The following is a 21,658-nucleotide window of genomic DNA, read 5'->3' on the forward strand; positions in this document are numbered from 1 at the left end:
CTGATGGTCAAGCCCTGTAGAGTTGTTCATCATTCAAGTACATAGAGGACTCTTGTGGAAACATTACAAGTGCCTGGATAGCACTGGGAAATGCTATAGCACTGTTTATATTAATTATGTTTTGCTTTGGAACTTCCTATTAACATACAACCAGAGGGACCTCTCCTCTTCCTCAGTACAGTGCTCTGTATCACCTTGTCAGCAAGGCATAAACTTTCATTAGGGAGAGAATCTGCAAGAGATTTGGGAAGTTTGAAATAACTTGTAAAGGATCCTACTATCTAATCATTGAGTGTTTAATAAAAAAAAAATCAAATCCAAAAGCTAACTACAGATTCAGGTTAATGTTTTTGAGATTCAACCAGCAACACACAGACAAGAGATTATTAAAAATATTTTTTATTCTCATTTTTTGTCATGAAAAAAAAAACTGCTTGGACATTTTCATCATCAAAATACTCACAGCATTGAATAAGTTGCTAAAACAAATATCCAGCTGGTGTCATAGAGATTTAGCTACAAATGGGCATTGTACGCAATGCTGAATTTCACTCAGAGGACTCATTCAGAAAGACTTATCAAATCTAGACCAGACCGAGTTGTCCTGTGACAGCTTCTGGGATCTTTAGAACCTATGACTTCGTGTAACCTTTTTGTTCCATTTGTCATTCAAGATGCATCACTGAATATGAAAGAGGACCACATCATACAAACAGCAGGCTTCTAATACGATTCTTCTCTGCTCTGTAGTTAAGCACTGAATGCTCTCAACTCCCACACCCACACTGTGGCTAGCTTCTCTGCCTTACTGGAAGTATGGGAATGACCCACTAAAATTTCTTAATCTGCAGGGACATCAATTTTGAAATTTATTTGATCTTAACTTTTAATTAAGAAGATAAATGGGCTGTGTTAGAGACAGCATATTTGAGGCAAATTAATTTAATGAAAGAGTAAACTCATATTTTGCCACTCCCCTCTCTCTATGGCTAAAGAAGGAAAGAAAATGCCCCACAAAAAAACTACTGATTGCTGCTTCAGAACTCAAGCTAGCTCTCTATATGATCCCCCATCCAATATTGAAGAGGACTGGGAAGCCTGTGTATTTATGGGGGACAGCTGAAAGGGGAGGAGATAGGGGAAAGATGAGGAGTAGCAACTTGTGAGGCAAATGCTGAAGTTGCAACCAGAGCTGTATAGTAGAGGACCTTTAAAGCAGCTGCTTTAAAGCACAAAGCAGCCCAGCCCCAGCAGCTGGATTTGTCACAGCTGTGATGGGCAAGGCATTCCATTTTCTGCTGATTTCTGAAGGATAAGAGAACTATCACCACCTTTTACAAGTGGTTGATTCATTGAAATACACAGGCCAACAGCTGGCAGGTTTACAAGACAGGAAAAAAAGAAACACTTTTTTTTTGGTTGTTCCTAAAAAAAGCATGGATTTATATTTAAATGACTTAATACACCACTAGAAAGCAGTAAGATATGGGAGTGATCAATGGAGTCCTGCAAGTGCTTCAGATACCTTTGTTTCAAAGACATCTAAGATAATCAAGTCAGCACTGGCAGAATCTGCAGCTACAGGACTTCAACAGGATTCAGTTTGTCACTTTTCTGTATGTGGATTGTCAGAGCAGGCTGTCTTCCCCCAAACAGAATTAGCTGAAGTTTTCAAAAGAAAAGCAGTTAGCTCTAACTTTCCTGAAACAAAGATTGCCATTAACATACGCTTAATTCCAGAAAACTTTATAAAAAAGTATATCCTGTCTTGACAAAGTTTCAGTTTAACAAGAGACTTGTAGGAACTACAAATTTGCCACATTTTAATTAAAAAACCCATTACATTACAATAACAGAATAATACTACATAAAGGTGCACAATGAACACTGCATACACTGTAAACAGCTGGCCAAATTTTTTAAAAGGCAGGCTTCAATTCAGTAATGGTGAAATGCAGTTTCTTCTCTACAGAATCAGTCCTCAGAGTCAGAAACCAGGGACAGCAAAGGCCTTCAGAAGCAAGCTTTCATTTGTAGGAAAGACCCAAGAGTTTAACCAGTATTCTGAGCTTCTCTCTCAGAAAGCGTTCCCCTCCCTACAAATTCAGTGCCATCCATCCTTGTTCAAATATGGCAACTGCCAGAGTTTTCAAGATATATACAGACCATGTTCTCATCCACTGAAGTTTACAAAGCCTTGGATACACAGAGCTTCTTAAAGTACCTTTGCCAGGTACTCTCAAACATCCATATTTTATAGTCCATAGCATCCAAACTACTGGAATGTTGTAAAAGTGTATTACATTTTTGCATGCCAACTTATCTGTAAAAATCATACTTACTTACTTACTCACTCAGAAAAACACACCAGATAGTCTTCAAGTGCAAAGGGCTCCTTCCAGCTCACAGGAGAGGATTACATGCCTAACATGAAACCCAGCAGTATGCTCAAACCCCAAGCTGTTCAGTGGTTTTAACAGCCAGAGCAACACATTCAACGATGTCATTCACTGAATTAATCCTGGCACATGTCAGTTTCAGTTGAAAATCCCAGGATCAACATAAGGATATGCAAGAAACTCTCCCAGTTTATTGCCTTCTGCATCATAATGGAGCATCCGAAAACAAACATCACAAAAGAAACAAGGATCCTCTGGTGCCAGACTGTCTCTGTTGGTTACCCACCTGCAGGTTACAAAACACAAGTGCTTTCTTATGACTGAAACACACTTGAGGCAAACATCTCAACATTTTACTCAGGACTGGGGATGGCAGTAACAAACATCAGTAATAATTTTATATACACAAGGTTCTACCTATATTGCATATCTCCTATCCCATGCATGCAGCTCATTTCCAAACTCCACACCCATTCCATGTCAACCCCAGCAGCTCCAGCAGCACTTCCTGAGAAACTCTTTAAACCTGTATTGCTGGTACAGTGCATTTAAAAAAAAAAAAACAAGCAAACCAGGAATCTTCTGTCCACCCTTTGGCCATCTAAATCATAAAAGATAAATCTTTTTCTTCCTTAATGCAAGAAACTGTGAAATGGAGCAGATGTGTACTGACCCAAGCTCCTCTGAGTAATCAAAACCATTTAGGAGTCTAAAAGCAGGACCCAAATGATGCAGACAAGAAAAGGTGAGGATTGCAGCACACTCCAGCAAGCACTGAAGTTAACATGAACACAAATTAACATGTATAAGGAGGGCCTGCCATGTGAATGAGTAATTAATTTATGATAGCACTCAAGAGGCCACGACAGCTGAAGGCCTCTGGTGATTACAGATGCTATCTGCACAGATTAGAACACACTGGACAGCCAGCCAAAGCAGCTCTGCTGTCTATGGTTTAGCATGTCCCCACTTAAGCTTAGTGCTTAATCCTGGTTTTAATTTAATGCATTTACATCACCTCTGGTAATGCCCTCCCCATCCCATCCTTCCCCCATATTGACCCTTTGGCTCCACCTCCCCTTATGGCCAAATGCCTCACAGATTATATTGTGAAGGCATCCTCAGGGCTCTGCTAGGAACACAAGGATGGACTCCCATCTCAAGAGGAATTGGGTCTTTGCCTGATTCCAGAGAAGTCTAAGGCCAAACAAGCAAGACAATGAAAATGCAGTTGCTGTGTCAAACAGAGGCTGAGAGCATAAGTTTTCCTAAAGAAGAAAAAAGGCAACCAGTGTTTTTGCAAATAAATCATTCAGATCTCAGATCTATAAAATCAGGGAGCCTAGACTAGTCTTTAGAGAAATTTCTACTGTTTATTGAAAGTCTGTCTCGTGTATCACTAAAGTGTATAAAGAGCACCAAATTCATATTCTGCTCTTTTAAGGAAAAGGCAGAAAATCACAAAGAATTCCTTCAAGAACAGCTGCGGAGCACACAGTCTTCAGGTAGAGGTTAGGAGTTTCCTGTGGGGCAAGTTAAATGCCTTTAAAAAATCTCCAGATTTTATTATATTAGAATTGGACAGATCTATACCTGCATAAATGCTAGATTAAACAAAAGCACTGTATGATTTTTGGTAAATTATTTTGAAACATATATCTTGCAAAGGAGGAAAACACAGCATTTTCTCCCAAAAGCAGGATTTTCAAAAGTAATTGATAAGATAGCCAAGATCTAGATATGGAAAAGGGCATGAGCCAAATAATTAATCTCTTACTCATTTAGTTCTTTTGAAACTCCAGAATCAATTCCAAATGAACCCTACTTGCAGGAAGCCTTTTCCTGGTTAGACAGAGGTAGACAGAGGTCAACTGCTTGAAGAGTGAAGATTATTCTTATTACAAAACACATACAGGGCTTTGATTTTTACTATTTTTTTTTAAGTTAGCAGCAGCACCTAGAAAGAATTAAGAAAACAATAGCATCGAGAATGTAGCATACCTTGCTGTATACATCTTGCATACAAAACATTTTCTGGTACATAGCCAATGTTTCTTGACCAGCAAGGGATATAAATTCCTATCCAGACAGTCATCATGATGAATAAGCCTTAAAGGAAATAAATAAATACAACACATACAATAAAGATGTTGCCATACTGAAATTTATCTGAATATAAGCATGGACATTGAAGATAGGGTATGATTTAAATTCCTATGTAAACTCTGACTAGACTTCTGCTTAACATTTCTTAACACAGATGAAGATCTGGAGATAGACTGCTAGTTGCATCATCTGTGGATTTTATGGTCACAAGTAAATTCAGTTTGTGCAGTAACACAGAAGTCTTCAGACCATCTCTTTTCTGTGGTCTTTTTAAAGCTTTATTTCCTATACAGATCAACAAACTATTGTCAGGTGAATCTTCAGATCATTTATGTGCAACATCAATGCTTTTCTCTGGGTTATGCTCCTTCTGGAAAGCACCATGTATTATCAACACTTTGATACATCACGCTCCTGGGAACAGAAAATGACTCACTGCAGACAACCACAGGAATGCTCTCTCTAGTTATTCACTGAGCAAAGTCTACGCAATGGTTCTACTGTTGATGTGGCTGTCACCTCACAGTCACTATCACATCACTTCTCTTCCTGGCCTATCCATCTCAGCCCACTATTTCCATTCCTCTATTATCTTTTCAGTTCCTGCCCCTTCGCTTCAAGTTCAAACTAATTGTTCAGTTGAGTCCAGCCACAGCCTACAACATTCTGCCCCCTGGTGCTCCAGAATCAGTATGTAAATCTGCCACACAATGGCTCTACACAGAAAGATCTTGACACTGTGGTTGCCATTCCTGTTACACAGCAGTCATAGCACACTAATTGCAAAGCAGTCTTTGTATGCAAATTAAAAGAAAAAAAACAAGGAAGATTACTCTCTTTCTTTCAGAGATACTCCCATGTATATGGAAGAAAAATTTAAGCTCTGCAGAAGGCAGCAGAATAATCTTACAGCAAATAAGTTAGTCTAACAAACATTCAGCATCTAATGTCTGAAGTTTGTCCAGAGAAGGCTTACTTTCATTTGCCCAAGGACTCCCAAAGAATAGTTACTTACCTTATATCTGTGATTATAATGATGTGTTCACAGTTCCCTTGGTGACAGTAAAGGTATGGGAAGCCAATTTTGAGGGATAAATCATTAAATGAATAGTCCTCCATCTTAACAGACTGAAGATTTTCATAGCCTCTATCATGAGATTCTGACCACTCTATAATTGTTCTGAAAACAGAAAGGCCATCAGCATAGCAAAGCTATGAACTGTGAATACAGAGAAAAAGATACCTTGGGGACATGCAAAATTCTTCACTGAGACATGGTTAAATGATGGAAATCAAACCTGTTCACAACATCTGGTAGTAATTTAAGGTGATTTCACAGCAATACTACAACACTATAGAACTGTCCACTGCTCTTGTGGAACATCTGCCTTTCAATCCTCACCAGGCAGCTTCCTGAGGAGTTTTAGTCAGTGTATGCTCCTGAGCGCACCCATCCCGGCCAGACTGTTTGCAGCACAATACTTTTTAAGTAGTCCAATAATTCAAGTTACTAGCAGATTATTTTGCCCCCTTGGTTAATGACTTCACTTTAAAGTATTAAAAAGCTTTCTTTTTTAATTTCATTTTTGTCAAGGAGAAACACAAAGCTGACAAGTGCAGTTACTTTTCCAAAATTTAACACTGGAAGGGCACTGGCTACTGAAAATTTCTTTTTGGCTTTTCAGCACACTACACACTACACACAAGGCATCTAACAAGCTGTGTATGCTATGACAAGCCCTTCTGTGAAGACCATTGCTGGTCACAGACAGAAAGACAAGAAATAAAATATTGATTTCCCTGAAGTCACATACAAAGTCTGGCAGAACAACAGGGTCCAACAGAGTCAGTTCTCCCATACCAACCATTTTAAACATTTTGATCTCCTAAATCTCACTACCGTATCAGCAATACCATGCTTCCTTAAAATATCAAATTTCTTTTCTGATCAGTCACATAGACCTCATGTTAACTTTACAATTAAGGCATTCAGCATATTTTCAAGACTGAGCAGGACAACCACTGCCACACAGCTGAGCTTGGTGTCTTTCTGACACATCTTCTACCCTGATACATCTACAGGCAAATCTTTTAATTCCCATCACAAGTAGGGAAGGTACTTAAAAACCCAGTACAAAATGCCACCTGTCACTTTATACAGAAATCCCATCTCAACAGAGCAAAGCAGCATTTGCAGGTTAAAAAACAGATTCATACTCTTTTCAAAAGGGAAGCGAATGGAAGGTAAGTAGCAAGTAAAGTTAAAGCAAGTAAAGTTAAACTTCTCTAAAAATCAATTCATCATGGGAAAACAGCAGGGAAAGTCCATTCCAGTTTAATACTCTAGACATTCCAGTATCTGTAACACCACAAGTCATAAACAAAACAAAACAAACGTTATGTTCCTTAAGGTCTTCCTCAGTCAACATCTACAAATATCATACCTGCTCAGATCTCTGCACTCCGGGTATCTTTTATCATTATAGAAGATGCCTTCAAAATAGAAGAAGGCAGATTTGTAGAGATCCTGAGAGACAGAGAGAGAAGTCTCCATTAGCGTTATGAGAGAATAAACACTTAAACAAGAACAAGTCAAAAATCCAAGCATTTTAGATATCTAAATTATATTAAGAGACCTCATTCTACAGGTGTCTAAGAAAAGTTCTGTTCTGATTGTAGATGCTGGTGTGACAAACTAGGCTCATTTGATTGCCAACTATGCAGCTACTCTGCTGATATTGTTCTCAAGCCATTATGGGTTACTTTAACACTTATTTCAGTCCCTGTCACAGAAGTTACGGACTTCTACAAAAACACAAAACAAAAACACAGGCATCACTGCACAAACTTAGTAATTGCAAGGTGCTGTACTTTAAAAAAAGTACAATATTTTGTACTTTTGTACCACCAGCTGTAGGTGGCCTTGCTTGAGCAGAGGGAGCAGACCAGATGCCCTCCACAAGTCCCTTTCAATGTCAACCATTCTATGATATGACATATTATTATATGTCATACGATGTATTCTATGTCATACGATAATCAAAATGATTCAATTTCAGTATTGTCAACTAGATGACTTGTTTTGCTCATATCCAGAGAATACATAGCAGCTTTGGGAGAGAAGAATAATCTTCATCCCTACATTTGATTAGCACCCAGCTGCAAACAACAAAGCACAGTAGGATGGTCTAGCTTTTTATTATTGGTGGGATTAAGCTTTTACCTCTGGTGTTTCAGAATACAGCTCAAAATAAAATTCATTCACAGGAATATATCTATACAAAACTCACTGCTTCTGTTCCTATTTCCTACCAGTAGCAATGATGATATTTTTCTTGATATTGCACAAAACAGATCACCTTGGTAATGCTGCTATGAAGAATTTACTTACAGTGCAACCAACAGGCAGAACCAATGCAGCTGAATTTAGTGCTGAAGAAAAAACAACTAAGCAAAACTCTGCCTCCCCTTCTATGTTTTCAAGACTCCTATACATGTAGAGGGTTCCACATAGAAAAGTTTTACCTTGCTGATGTGCTCTGGTGCTTGATCTGGCTGACTGCTGAACTCACCACCTATCTGGAGGTCACTGACACAGGAAATGGAGTCTCTCAGTTCAGTGAGCTTCTGGCTGCCCAGTACTAGGACTGTTTGGTAGGGTTTGTGATCTTTATGCTACAAAGAACACAGAATACAAACTCCAGATAAATTATAACTTGTCAGCATCAGCACTGCTCTTCATTTGACAGCTTAAGGTCATTACTGGCAGCATCTGGCACAACACTTCTTTGAACAGTATCTTGCCTAAGACCAATCTCTCCTAAGATTGATATTTAATAGTTTTATTCAGGAACTCAAATGTTACATTCTCTATCAGAAAGTGCAGAAAAGACAGAAAGTCTGAACTCACTTATCCCAAATCAAGAAAAAGTACTTTCGTTTTCATGTATTTATTTTCAAGTTCTGAGCTTTCTGTAAAGTAAATTAACTACTGTGTAATTATTGTAAAAGTTTTGTTATGTAAACCACTAACTGAATGAAAGCCAGATTCTGAAAAAGCCTTAAGAATTTATCAGAGTTGAAGAGTTTACCACATGTCATCAGTAGATTCACTGATTTTAATTGCTTGGGAGAGCAAGATACTATCTGAATAGGAAAGGATCAGAATACAACCCAGAGAATTTCATACCAACCTTCTGAAATATAACAGGATAAAAGATGTTCAGAATTAAAAGTAGTTCTCCCTCCTCAATTAGATCTGTTGGATTGTCTGGCCTCTTTCCAGTTGCATGTGACTCCTGGAAAAACACACACACACACACGGTGTTGCCAGTATAATATATATATATTATATATATAATATGGTATATATATATATATATATATATATATATATATATATATATATATATATATATATATATATATGTATACACACACACACATAATAAACACTGAGCAATGGTCTGAGAAATGCTGAGGGACGTTAATTCATTTTTGACTATGTAGCCTTCTGAATTGAAAAAAGCCAATGTCCTCCAAGGTGGAAAGGTGAGAAACTGCTCCAATTACCGACTGCAAGAATGTTTCTTCATTTCTCAGCTTTGCTGCAAGACAGCTGTCTGCTCCTTGGCTATTGAGAGGCCCCACATAAAGGCATTAGAAGCTGCTGTCATTCTGCCCTCATGGAACCTAGCTGCTACAACTTTCACCACTGAATGCTTTCATATGTAAAGGGAGACTGCAATCCTTAATTTGGGAAACAGTAACCTAGAAAATATACACAGAATGAAATATATGAAAATTACAGTCAGTGAAGCACTTCCTCTTGTTAGGGAAGCTAGACATAGCTGGAGGCTATAATTTCTCCAAAATTAAAACCCAAAATCCAGCACTGCCCTTGCTACAGTACTGTGTATCAGAAAAGAAACAAATGATCCCTACATTTTCATCCTGCTTTGTGTTTAAGACACAGCCCAGCTGTGAAGGTACTTTTCTGTGGCCGTTTCCTCCTTTTCCAATAAATCAAGAGTGTGTTCCTGCACAAACACCTCCCACCAGCATGGAGTATTCCTCAGATTTAGTAACAGAACTTGTACTCCTGTAAGACTCAGATATACTTGTACTCTCTGCTTTGTATCTGCCTTCTTCATGTGACACATTCCAAACTCTTGCTCTCCTCCTATACAAAGGCATCGTGGTCCCAACCACAGAATCACAGCTCTGACACAGCTTGCTTAAAGAATGCAATAAATGACCAGGTGATCATTCTTTCAATGCATACAGCAGTATTCATTGAAATCCTTTATGAAGGCTTCTGTTGCTAATATTTTCTCAGATAATCCCCAGACTAATAGCCCAGCAGAGTAGTTGTATCATGTTGTTTACATAATGTGCCTGGATCTCTGAACAGCTGAAACATGATAACTCACAACAGATCAGGAAACCTCAAGAGGAAAAACAAGTCTAATAGTCACATGAGGTTCTTTCCTCACTACACTTCTGTCCCTAATTTTTGCAGCAGTTCATGGTTTGCTAAACCATGGACTCCAGCACTTCATTGTCCCCGAAAGAGTTCAAAGAACATATATATGTGGGGCTTAGGGACACAGTTTAGTGGTGGATCTGGCAGTGTTAAGGTAATGGTTGGGCTCAATGATCCTAAAGGTCTTTTAACCTTAATGGTTCTATGAACATTTATGAAATGAGGTTTTGCTGTTTAGGACTTCAATGGTTAATAAGAAATCATTTAAAAAACCCAAACTTATTAAGCACAGTTAAAAAATTCCAATAAGGCTTTTCAGAGGCTGATGACTACACTCTTGGTTCCTGGCAGTTTAGAATGGCTGAAAAACTTAGTTTACAAAGCTCAGAATTAGGAATTTACCACTACTGTGCTGCAATTATTTTCGTCTCTCAGCCCTACTGAAACCAGCTCACAATCATTCACACAGTGAAGCTGTTTCCAACACTGGACACCAGCAGCAAAACATTACACATTTTGTCTAGCTCTATGTCTAGCTGTAAGTTCACAGCACTTAAAAAACCCAGTCATATAGTGGTAACAAGATGGAGCTCCTCCTTAACTACATCCAGGACTAAGAGACAGTAAAGAGCAGTCCTATCCAGTCCTATCTTTCTATAAAATGTCTTTAATCATTACCAGTGAACTTGTATCTGCAAACATTTACAGTGTACATTTCATAGAGGTGAATAAAAAAGCAACCAGAAGTTGGATTTTGGCTCTTGAGAGCCTAAAAGATGACAGGCAACTTACCATCTCATAAGTAAGAGTTTCTTGTCTGCAAGCCCGATCCACAATAATTGTTTCTTCTCGCCTCTCTAAAGTCTTCTTCCGAATTCTGAGGGGCAGCAACATAAGGAAAAATTTCATTCAATAATTTCCACTTAGAATTTCAAGAATTTCATATTTTTAAATTACACAAACTACTACAGAGCAGCTTTCAAAGAGCAGGATTCCTGTCTGTCTTAGTGGGACAGACTAACTTAAAACACTCATCTCCTGACTTTCATAAAACCTGAGAGTGCACAGGCCAGCTTGTGGGTTTTTTCCCCATCACGTGCAAATGACAGGTTGGTTGTGAGTAATTTTACACTCACAACAAAAAACAGCAAAATGTTTGAAGAGGTTGTCCTAGGACAAAACACTTTGTGACTTTTAAAGAAACTGTTCCAACAATTCTTTCCACTTCAAAAAAATTGAATTCATATTCAAGCAAAGCACAAGGAAAGAAACAACCCACAAATATTACTTCTCAGTCCCACAGCACTGACACTTCAGAAAACCAAGAAACAAACCTTCATTATCAGTTGTAGAAGAAACAGTACCATAAGTAGAATACCTACTAAAATACATGTATTTAACCACTACATAAAGACCCAATCCTTAACATCCAGGATAAGTTTACTTATCCTCCAGACCTCCACAAGGGTTTTCAGTAACAATCAGGCTTAACACTGATCACATTTCTAAACACATTTCTTTACATTAGTGCTATGTAAAGTACAGCAAAGGCCTGAACTGGCCATGTCTGCCAGCTGATAGAAACCTTAAATATACTGGTTATCCTCTGAAATGCAACAGATGCATCAATAATTTCCATGCACAACCCAAAACAAAACAGAGTGGGCTCAGATAAAGAGGTAAGCTGGATACAGCATCAGTACTTACAGTCTGGCTGTTACAGAGTGACTGAGAGTTACTAGAGGTATGAGATAGGTTTCTCTGCAGGAACCTCACACACATGGTTATCAGAAGGCCCCTGCACATTCCAAACTTAGGCACTACTTCAGAAGCACCTAGGTTCAGAAATCCTTTTCCAATAAGAAAGAAGGCATATTCTGTATATCTTAATAAAAAAGTTCCCAAGCAACATTCAGAGGACTCATACCAATGATGCCATCATAAGCTGGTGTTTCTGCCCTTATGGTATTTCTGTATGGTGCCTGTAAAGGGAACAAGCAGCCAGCCATACTTCCGTGCTGATTTCCCACCCCACCCCAAACAAGGGTACTGTGAAAGCACTGTAACAGCATACCGAAGAGTGAGCAGACTGCTATCTTCAGGAATAACATCTGGGTCCTCTTCTTTTTCACAAGACATTAACATATCAATGCTAGAACAATAAAAAAATAACACATAGAATCACAGAATCATAGAACAGTTTGGGCTGGAAGGGACCTTAAAAGATCATCTTGTTTCACTACCCTCAGCACCATTGGCAGGGACACCTTTCACTGGATCAGGCTGCTCAGGGGCAGATCCAACCTGGTCTTGAACGCTTCCAGGAATGGAGCATCCACAAATTCTCTGGGCAAACTGTTCCAGTGCCTCACCACTCTACACAGTAAACAATTTCTACCCGATATCTAATCTAAATCTAGAGCTATCCTCTTTGGACACGGCAGTGATTTCTCACAGTCTATGTAGAAGTATGTGTATTTCTCACAGTCTGTGTAGAGAGGCAGGAACCTGGAGGTGGTTTCACCACCTGGTCCCATATATGAGTTCCCATTTCAGGTTGTGCACTGCAGCACACCAGATTCAGAGGAATCATCATATGTACATCCCCTCCTCTCCAGTCCTTCCCAGAAGCATTTTGCATTAATCACAATAAAATTTTATCCAGCTTAAAAATAGTCTGAGGAAAAAAAGTTTTAAAACAGAGAACTGCTTTGAATCAGACTTGATTGCCTTTGTCTCTCACTTTTGAAGACTATATGAAGGCAGGGATTACTGACATTGAACCCCTGACAAGTTCCATGGAACCTTGCAAGCACTGGTACTGCCACTTCTCACTCCTGAAAAGTCAGAAACCCTCAATTTCTAAAAGAAAAGCAGAGCACCCTTTTTAGTATTGAAAATCTGCCTAATAGTTAATTACATATGTATTGTATCATATGCACTGAAGTCTGGAAAGGCTTTGCTGTGCGGCCGTACACACAGGCCATGCCAGAGCTCCCCCTGCATAACTCCACTGCTGCCAGTGGAACCATGTAAGCAATACTTGGTCCATTGTCCTCAGGAAGCCAGGCTTTACAAACAGGAATTTTGCTGATCCCTTCAGAAATGAAGACTAAGTCAGTGTCAGACACCTAAGACACAGAAGTGTGTGCAATACAGAGTTTTCACTAGGAACACCTCACTCCTGACTGCCGCAAGCTTGGGATCCTACTGTGTCCCCAAAAAGGCTACTCCATGCATGCATGACAAATTCACTCAGTGCACACAGTTACAGAGAGGGGAAACACTGCCCATGCTGTTTAATGGAAACTAAGGAGAAGTGTAGGATGGTAATGAGGAACAATAGTTGAAAGTGTCTCCTAAAAAAGTCAAATGCCAAGTGTTATATAAACTTATGTCCCTTACAAAGATATTTTTAGGTGATCAGAAATAAAAAGGCTAAAGAGAACTCTCTGGAAATGTAGACTTGGAAGCAGTCTACCAATGAAGTTTTCAAAGTCTGTGACTTTACTTTTCCTAGATATTCTTGCAGCACAATGAGTTTTCTCTTTTAGATATTAAAAGATATTTTAGTATTTGGCCTGATACTTTATAATAAGGAGTTACAGTGTTCATATTACTCTTTATATTGCACATATTTTAAACGTAGTACTTTCATCACCTTTGAGACACTAATACCACAAGACACTAAATACTAATACGTTAAGACATTAATGCTAGCTTAATGCAGCTTTATAACACGTCCCAAGAGATATTTACAACTACCCCTTCTAATAAAACAAGAGGGTGAATTAGGGCTGAAGTTGAATGAGGTACCTGCAAGCCTCACCTCTCTTGACCTACCTAAAGCCCACAGTGATGTGAGGCTTAGCCTGCCCTATACATGCAAGAAACACATCACACAGAAGACAAAACAGAATAACATAACTCAGCACCTCCAACATTCAAGGACTTCAGTCACTCAAGCACCAATCATGAATACCAAGGTAAACTTCTTTGCTAACAGATTCCTGAGGCATTTGAACAAAGCTTAGAATTTTACTTTTTTGACACCTTGGTTATTTAAGAGAATTAGTGACGGAATCTTCCAGATAAAGACACAATATTTCATCTGTTTAAGATCTGATGAAAACACGAGCCATCTCTATAATGATTATCAGCATACCACTTGAGCAATATGCAAGGCATTCTTACTGAGTCAAATGCAAGTGAGGGAAGACACAAATTTTTTCCTGTATTCTGTTCGCAGAAATGTATTACAAGAAAAAAATAGAATAAAAAAATTAAAAAAAAACAAAACAAAACCAAACAAGCAAAACAGCAACAAAAATGAAGCAACAAATAAACAAAAAACCCCAACAAAACAAACAAAAGTTTTAAAAAGAAACCCAAAAAGCCCAAAAAACAAACCAAAAAAAAAAAAAAACCAAACTAACCAAACAACAACAAAAAAAACCCCACAAAAACACCCCACAATAACCACATTGCACTGGGGTGCTCAAATAGTTAGATAGCATTTAAACATGATACCATGTCTCCTCACCAGAAGACCCTACATTTTCAGGAGTACTTAAATGCACACTATGTAACTACTCTGAAAAAGATTTAATGATGGATATTGAAAAACTTCATCCTGAATCCATGAAAGATTATTTTAATCCTACATGATTTTAAAAATAGATGTAGGAGTATCCACATCTTCCTATCTCTCTTCTACCAGAAGAAAACCTACTTAATTTGTCAGAAGTTTCCTCAGAAGTAGAGTCAGAAAAATCCATTTATATCCATTATGTGTTCATTTCAGCACTTATAAAATTATATTTACACCAGTAATAAATGTGATCCCAGGATATCATAGAACAGATCTTGGTGTAGCCCAGTGTTCTCATCTCTCCTCAAGATTGGAATATAGCAGCTCAAGGCAGGTGAGTGAAAGTGATCAGAGGTAGCGATTTGAGGCTGGCAAACGTGGAGGAGAGACTCAAGAGGCTAGGGACATTTAATTTAACAGCGAAAGCACATGGAGATTACAGATTGGGATTTCTAGTCTGAACAGGGGAAAGGTCACACCAGGATGTGCAGGTTTAGCTTAATTCTCCTGCAAAGCCAACAAAAGGCTGCCAGATGATCAGTTCTCTCCCCTTCATAGATCACCAGTCTTTTTTCTCTTTCCCAAATGACCACTGTTCACATTACACTCAGCCTCAAGCAGACAGCATTGCTCTGTAACACTAGCAAATGCAGACAGCAAGTGAAATGCAGCAGGTGTAAACTGAAGAAAGCAATACAGAAGAAAAAAAGCAGAAGGAATGTGAGGAAAAAAATAAAGAAACCACAGGAAAAACTCCTTGGAATTCAAACGAAAACAGCAAAGACAGGTTCAGGCAACAGAGTTGCCACAGAGAATAAGGCACAGCACAGGAGCAATCAGGGATGATCTAGACTGGAAGAGCGTACAGAGTAATTGTCACAGTTTCTGCCACTTCAGAATACTTTTTTTTTTCTTTAAACCAATATCATCCTCTATTTTTACTACGTCTAGTAATGGTAAAAATTTATGCTAGTCACCAGAACTGTAACAGGTGAAGCACAAAGTTATACAGATAGGATCAGAACTCTGGCATGTCTTCCTTACTGACAAACTACAGGTAAATAGGTAAAACTGTGATGCTTTCTACAGGAATTACTGCCTGAAATCAGGCCTTTTCTACAGGTGAAGGACAATTCTCACTATCCACGTGACCTGAAAGCCTTCCAGCCATGGCGTGTTAGATTTGCTGCTGCCTCAACACCCACAAAGCATTTACATACCTCTGACTTCACCACCAGCCCTGAGAAAAACAAGTCAGTGGAGGCTAAAGACCAAGAGACACTCAACAGGTACTGTATGCAGCCAGCTACCTGAACTACTCTAAATGATGTTTTTAAGGGATTCAAACTAAAAGAGTAGGCTTAGATTAGTATTAGGAAGAAGTTCTCTGCTGTGAGGCTGTTGAGGTACTGGAACAGGTTGCCCAGAGGAGCTGTGGATGCCCATTCCTGGCAGCATTCAAGGCCAGGCTGGATCAGGCTTTGAGCAACCTGTTCTAGTGAAAGGTGTTCCTGCCCACGGCAGGGGGATTGGAACAAGATGATCTTTCAAGCCCCTTCCAACCCATTCTGTGATTTTATGATTCTTTGTTAATACAAACAGATGCCTGGCTTATTTCTTCGTATAAGGTATATGTTTCATTGTACGACTGCTGTCTCCTAAAACCATTAAGATGTTCAGGAACCCTAAAGTACTTAACCAGTACCATGTTGCTAAATGTTTACTCATGTAACTTTAAGCGCCAAACCGTGTGCAAATTCGCAGATGTAACAAGATTTCCACAACTGGAGCACTACCCTCCACAAAAACTGTCTGCCTTCACGGCATTTTTGGCCTCCAGAGATTTTGGTGACCAAGTCTTCATAAGGAACTGTACTACAAGAGAAGGAGTATTCAGTACAAATGAGAAAGGGGCAAATTTAGACTGGGTATTAGGAAGAAATTCTTTACTGTGAGGGGCGTGAGGCACTGGAAGAGTTTGTCCAGAGAAGCTGTGGATGCTGGAAGTCTGGCAGTGTTCAAGGCCAGGCTCAATGAAGCTCTAAACTATTTGGTCTAGTGGAATGTGTCCCTGGACACGGCATGGGGCTATAGGCTTCTAGGTCCATTCCAGCCCTCTGAGAGTCTATGACTTTGTATTTACTCGGGAAATAGAAACTGCGTGCCACAGTTCCGGAAAACCGCTCTGAAGCGGTTTTGCCCGAGCACCTTCCGCTTCTCCCCAGGAACCGCCGCGGAGTCCGGGGACAGCACCAGCCGCCTCCCCGCACCAGCGCCGAGCGAGGCCACCGGCATCCCCCTCGCACCGGAGCCGCAAATCTCGGCCTGCACACAGCCGGCCTTCCTCACCTGCAGACGGCGCGCAGCTCAGCCGCCGTGCCCGGCGCGCAGCCCAGCGCCGCCGCTACGGCCGCGTCCTCCTCCTCCTCCTTTTCCGCCTCCGCCGCCAGCGAGAGGTCGGGCGGCCCCAGCAGCCGCTGCCAGCCGAGGCCCAGGGCGCCCACGCGGAACGCGCGCGTGTACAGCTCGGCCAACTCGTAATCGGGCACCACGGCCGCCATGGCCGCCATGGCCGCCGGGCCCGCCCTGGGTCCTGCCCGCCACACGCGTCACGGGCCGCGGGCGGGAGCGGAGGCTGCGCCTGACCGGGAAAGCTGCCGTGCCTCTCCTGCCAGGCGGGAAACACCGGGCAGCGCTCGCTAGGGAGAAAACAATTCCCGAAACAAAAAAAACCACCAAAACCCACCAAACAAAAAAGCCCAACCAAACCAAAACAAAACACTGGCACAGATTAAGACTGTCCTCTCATTCTGCCACTTGTTAGCTGGGGAAAAAGACCGATACCCACCTAGCTACACTCTCCTTTAATATGCTTATTCTCCTCCCAAAGTAAAAACTTAATGCCTTGGTACGATGAAAAAGGCTAATGAGATACATAACCTATTACCTAACACTACTCATCCCAACATTTAAAAAAGGATATATATATATATATATATATATATATATATATATATATATATATATATGTGCCAATCATCTGGTAGTTCCCCACAGAAGTAGTGTGACAAAGCTGTACCCATTGAACCACAGCCTTTGCACTTGCTTCAAGACAAAATATCAATGGACTCAGGGAATCAAAGTATGGCTTGAGTTCAAAGCAACCTTAAAGATCATCTAGTTACAACACTCACTGCTGTGAACAGGGATACCTTCCAGTGGAACAGGTTGCTCAAAGACCCTGTCCAGCCTGGTCTTGGACAGTACTGGGGATGGGACATCCACAGCCTTTCTGATAATCCTGCTCCGGTGCTTAGCCCCCACAGTAAAGAATTCATCTTAATATCTAATCTAAACTTGCCTTCTTTCAATTTAAAGCTATGCCTCTTTTCTTGTCACTACCTGCCTTTATAAAATCTCTTTTTCCTTTTTGTAAGCCCCCTTGAGGTACTGGAAGGCCATAGTGAAGTCTCCCTGAAGCCTTCTCTCCTCCATAGAGAACAACTATGAACAAGTCCAGCTATCTCAGCTATTCCTCTTACTTCTCTAACTAAAAAATTAATGCTGGGAAAAGAGGTGTATTATCAGATGGTGTTGAAGCAAGGGGTGAAGATAAACCTGAAAAAGTTCATGAAAGAACACTGGGTTTTTGCATGCTGTATGGAATGGGCGGAATGCTGAGAGAAGGTTATGAGAACTTGCCTGCTAGTTTCACAAAACAAAGTAGTATAGGGGGAGTTAAGAAAGTAAAAAAGCTCAGCCAGAGCATATTTTGCTTTGCTTAGCAATATCAATGGGGCCTAAAGCCCTTATACCTCCCCCAGTTATATTCAGATTTGCATTGCATTTCAATGCTGAATTCTTTTATTAGCTCTCATTAACTTCTGCCTCTTAATTGTAGTTATTATTCCTCATTAGGAAAGTTTTGCTAAGCTCCATTTTTCCTGTAAGTATAGACAGTCTCTGTTTCCTTCTTCAGTTACACCCTGTGCTTTCTTCATCCATCACCTTTGTGCTTCATGACACTCCTCAGCTCTGGAAGAAGCTCTCGATTAAGGGCTATTGCCCTCACTTCCTGTTGCATCCTCCCTGAAACCTATGAGTTGTGCCATGAGGAATATCATTCCAATTTCCAAGGCCATGCCTGTCTTGTTATGTGTTTGTTGTTTTTGCCTATGCTCTGTTTATTTTATTTCCCTTTGTGCACTTGCAACATTACCTGAAATCTGAAAACACCCCATCACTTATCTGATGTAGCCACATCTAGGGTGGAAGTGACAGGGCTGTACTGATCTAAGCACAGTGTTGACATAAACAGGTGGGAGGAATTTCAGCCAAAGAGTTGCAGGATTAAACCCTACTCTTCCAGAAATCTATCAGGGATTTTTAGTGTTCCATAGAAAGGAAATAAGATACTTCTTTCAAAAACCTTCCTTAGAAAACCAAATACTGTGGAAATCAGTGGGCAGGGGTTTTTTGTAAGACCATGTGAAAATGACATCACAGAATTCCCCACCACAAGGGCAGTCACTGCCAAACACAGTTACAGAGGGTAGCGAGGTTTGGAAGGAGCTAGAGGCTGCTGTGCTGTAAGTATTCATGGTTTTTGTCATAATCCTGTGGATTTTGACTGATAGAATATAGTTAGATATATGAATTTCCCTCACTGCCTCTCTTCCTTTTCCTCGTGATGGGTTTGATTTTGAAGTTCTTCAGTATTCATTAAGAAAAATCCAAAATTGTAAAATACACAGACCTCAAGCAGGAAGACTTAATAAGAAGCTCAGGGAATGGCTAAGTTCCTTGAAAATACCAAAGCTGGTAATTTTTAAACATGAATGGATAATACGTTTTCTGTTTTGTTTCCAAACTTCAATACTAAGCAATCATATACTTATAAAGCCACTCCACTCAATCCAAATCCTCTTAAGAACAAAGAGAGCTGTTTATTTTTATAGCTTGGAATTATCTGCCCTTTATATACTAGGCATAAAACCCATGGGCATTTCAAGGTTTCCAAGAAGTATTTACTTTTCTCTGCTGGAAAGATTTTATTAATTCAATAATAAAGCCATGAAGGACATATGAACAACTCAAGGAGTATAAACTGCAGGTATTAGGCTGAACTCTGTATTACATGCTGAAATCCAAAGAGCATTGAAAGTACACTGAGTTGGAGAAGTGAAGATAGTGTAAAAGATAACTGGAAAACAAACTAACAAAAATACTGTACTTGCCAGAGGAATCAAGAAAAATTGTAACCTATGTGTATTCTGTATTTTGTAGTACTGTGGTATCCTGTGAGCTTGAAAGACTAATTTCCATGTTCACAATTACAGCTACAGTCAGTAAATGCTGTGAATATGTAACAACTTTGAAAAGCCAATCCTAAATGGTCCCATGAATCAAAAGTAAAGACCCTAAACCCCTGAGTTCCATGCTATTGTCCTAACACAAGAAACACCCTTCATTCCTTTCTTGATTCACACAACTGTAGAAGCGCATAAATTTTGTGAGGCTAATCACATTCCATGGTAGTATTAAATGGTACTTCCTCTAACAGACATAACCTTAATATAATGACATGAGAATGCTTATTAAAAGGTAGTTTTGTGGCTTAATCATAAATTAAATTTTATGCTAGTCTCAGCCCTGCGTCACGTCACTGAATTTACTGGGCTTGCACTTCAATCCAAGTGATGATCACAATGATCATCACTTAAGCTCCAGCAGGAGTATTATGACTAACAAACTTAGTATTTGTAGGTAGTCTAAAAATACCTTTGGCAAACTGGTGTTGAAGGTTATTTTTATTCAGATTTAGAATTTGCTTCATCCTTGTTCATTACACCAAGGCTGAGCTCTGTGTTACCATTGTACCTTGGCAGGCAAGGAACAATGTCACCGTTTTTTAAGCACTGACTGTGTCACCACAGCAATTACAGAACTATGCAGAGGGCTGTAATTTTGGGAGATGAACTTTCAGCAGTTGTCAGTTTTTTCTTTGTCACGCACTCTACTTCTGGCCTTTGTTCTGGACAGCAGCACGCAAAGAATTGATCAAACCCTGTTGAAAGCACTGCCCAAACCCTTCTGAGCAAGGATTTTTTAACTTGGCCTATGCTAAGCTGTGATGTTTATAGGATAATCTCACACAGGGGTGCACCAGGACAGTTGTTCCCACCAGAAGTGGAAAGAAAAGGGAAGGTCTAGAAACATCTGTCCTGTCACTGCTTCCAAAATTCCCATGACAATGAAGAGTGGTCTAGGGGTGTAACAATCTTTGCATCAAAGACTGTCAAAGTCAGCCAATAACATCTCTTACTATTACACCTGAACAAGAATTGCATTCCTAAAATGTGGCAATAGTTGGGACAAAACGTATCTTTCATTACTTTTATAATAAATACAATAAAATATTAATGTATGGTAACACATCATAATGGCTCTACATAGATCTTTGTTTAAACATGAAAACCTGGAGGCAATTTGAAAGCTGTGTAACTAAAATATAATTCTGTCCAAAGACAGATGTTTAACTCACTTTTGGCTCAGCTCACATTTGGTTCAGATGATTTTTGCATCTCTTCTCAAAAGTGAGAGCACTTCCCAAGGGTAGCACATTGTTTTGCCAGAGTATATAGTACGTAGTTTTGCTCTCACACAAGGTAAACAGAAACAACTAAAAAAACTCAAACCAAATGAAAACAAAAAAAGGAAGGAAACATATGTGATTGGTAATTTCTGAATATTTTCTGTCACTTTTTGGAATGAATTTTCTGAATTTCTAATTTTCTGAATATTTCTGTTGCATAACTTAATTGAGAATCAAATGAGTACAGGATGCTTTCATCTCATGAATGTTGAGTAGTCAGAATGATTTCTCTCAAGGGTTTTCATCTATCTCTAATGCTTGTTCTTGCCTGCCATTAAAACAGATGAAAGTTGAAGAAGAAAAGCTTAAGAGAAAGATGATGATAGGGATGCATATAATCCAAACCAGATCAAACAGGGATTTAGTTTTCAGATGTTGCTGAACCACATCATTCTGGCAGCTGAATTTGAGTAGACTATTAG

General features: G+C 39.6%; 1 protein-coding gene across 1 annotated transcript; it reads right to left on the reverse strand.

The window, feature by feature from the left end:
* Positions 1-381: 381 nt before the first annotated feature.
* Positions 382-17,193, reverse strand: SNAPC3 (small nuclear RNA activating complex polypeptide 3). Its single transcript, XM_054651995.2, has 9 exons — positions 16,931-17,193; positions 12,065-12,142; positions 10,783-10,867; positions 8,699-8,803; positions 8,031-8,180; positions 6,950-7,032; positions 5,521-5,685; positions 4,401-4,508; positions 382-2,685 (listed from the first exon to the last, which is right to left on the reverse strand). The coding sequence occupies exons 1-9, from the start codon at positions 17,149-17,151 to the stop codon at positions 2,538-2,540; spliced, it is 1,143 nt and encodes a 380-aa protein (XP_054507970.1). The 5' UTR covers positions 17,152-17,193; the 3' UTR covers positions 382-2,537.
* Positions 17,194-21,658: the final 4,465 nt, after the last annotated feature.

Source organism: Agelaius phoeniceus, chromosome Z (genome assembly GCF_051311805.1).
Source record: "Agelaius phoeniceus isolate bAgePho1 chromosome Z, bAgePho1.hap1, whole genome shotgun sequence".
NCBI classification, from domain to species: domain Eukaryota; kingdom Metazoa; phylum Chordata; class Aves; order Passeriformes; family Icteridae; genus Agelaius; species Agelaius phoeniceus.

What these genes read in the sequence shown, in the direction of transcription:
- SNAPC3 (XM_054651995.2), bottom strand. Translation starts at nt 17,151, where the DNA reads ATGGCGGCCATGGCGGCCGTGGTGCCCGATTACGAGTTGGCCGAGCTG. An exon ending in GAGCTGCGCGCCGTCTGCAG is followed by an intron (nt 12,143 to 16,930) that starts GTGAGGAAGGCC and finishes TTATTGTTCTAG; the next exon opens with CATTGATATGTTAATGTCTT. An exon ending in GAGTGCAGAGATCTGAGCAG is followed by an intron (nt 5,686 to 6,949) that starts GTATGATATTTG and finishes TTCTGTTTTCAG; the next exon opens with AACAATTATAGAGTGGTCAG.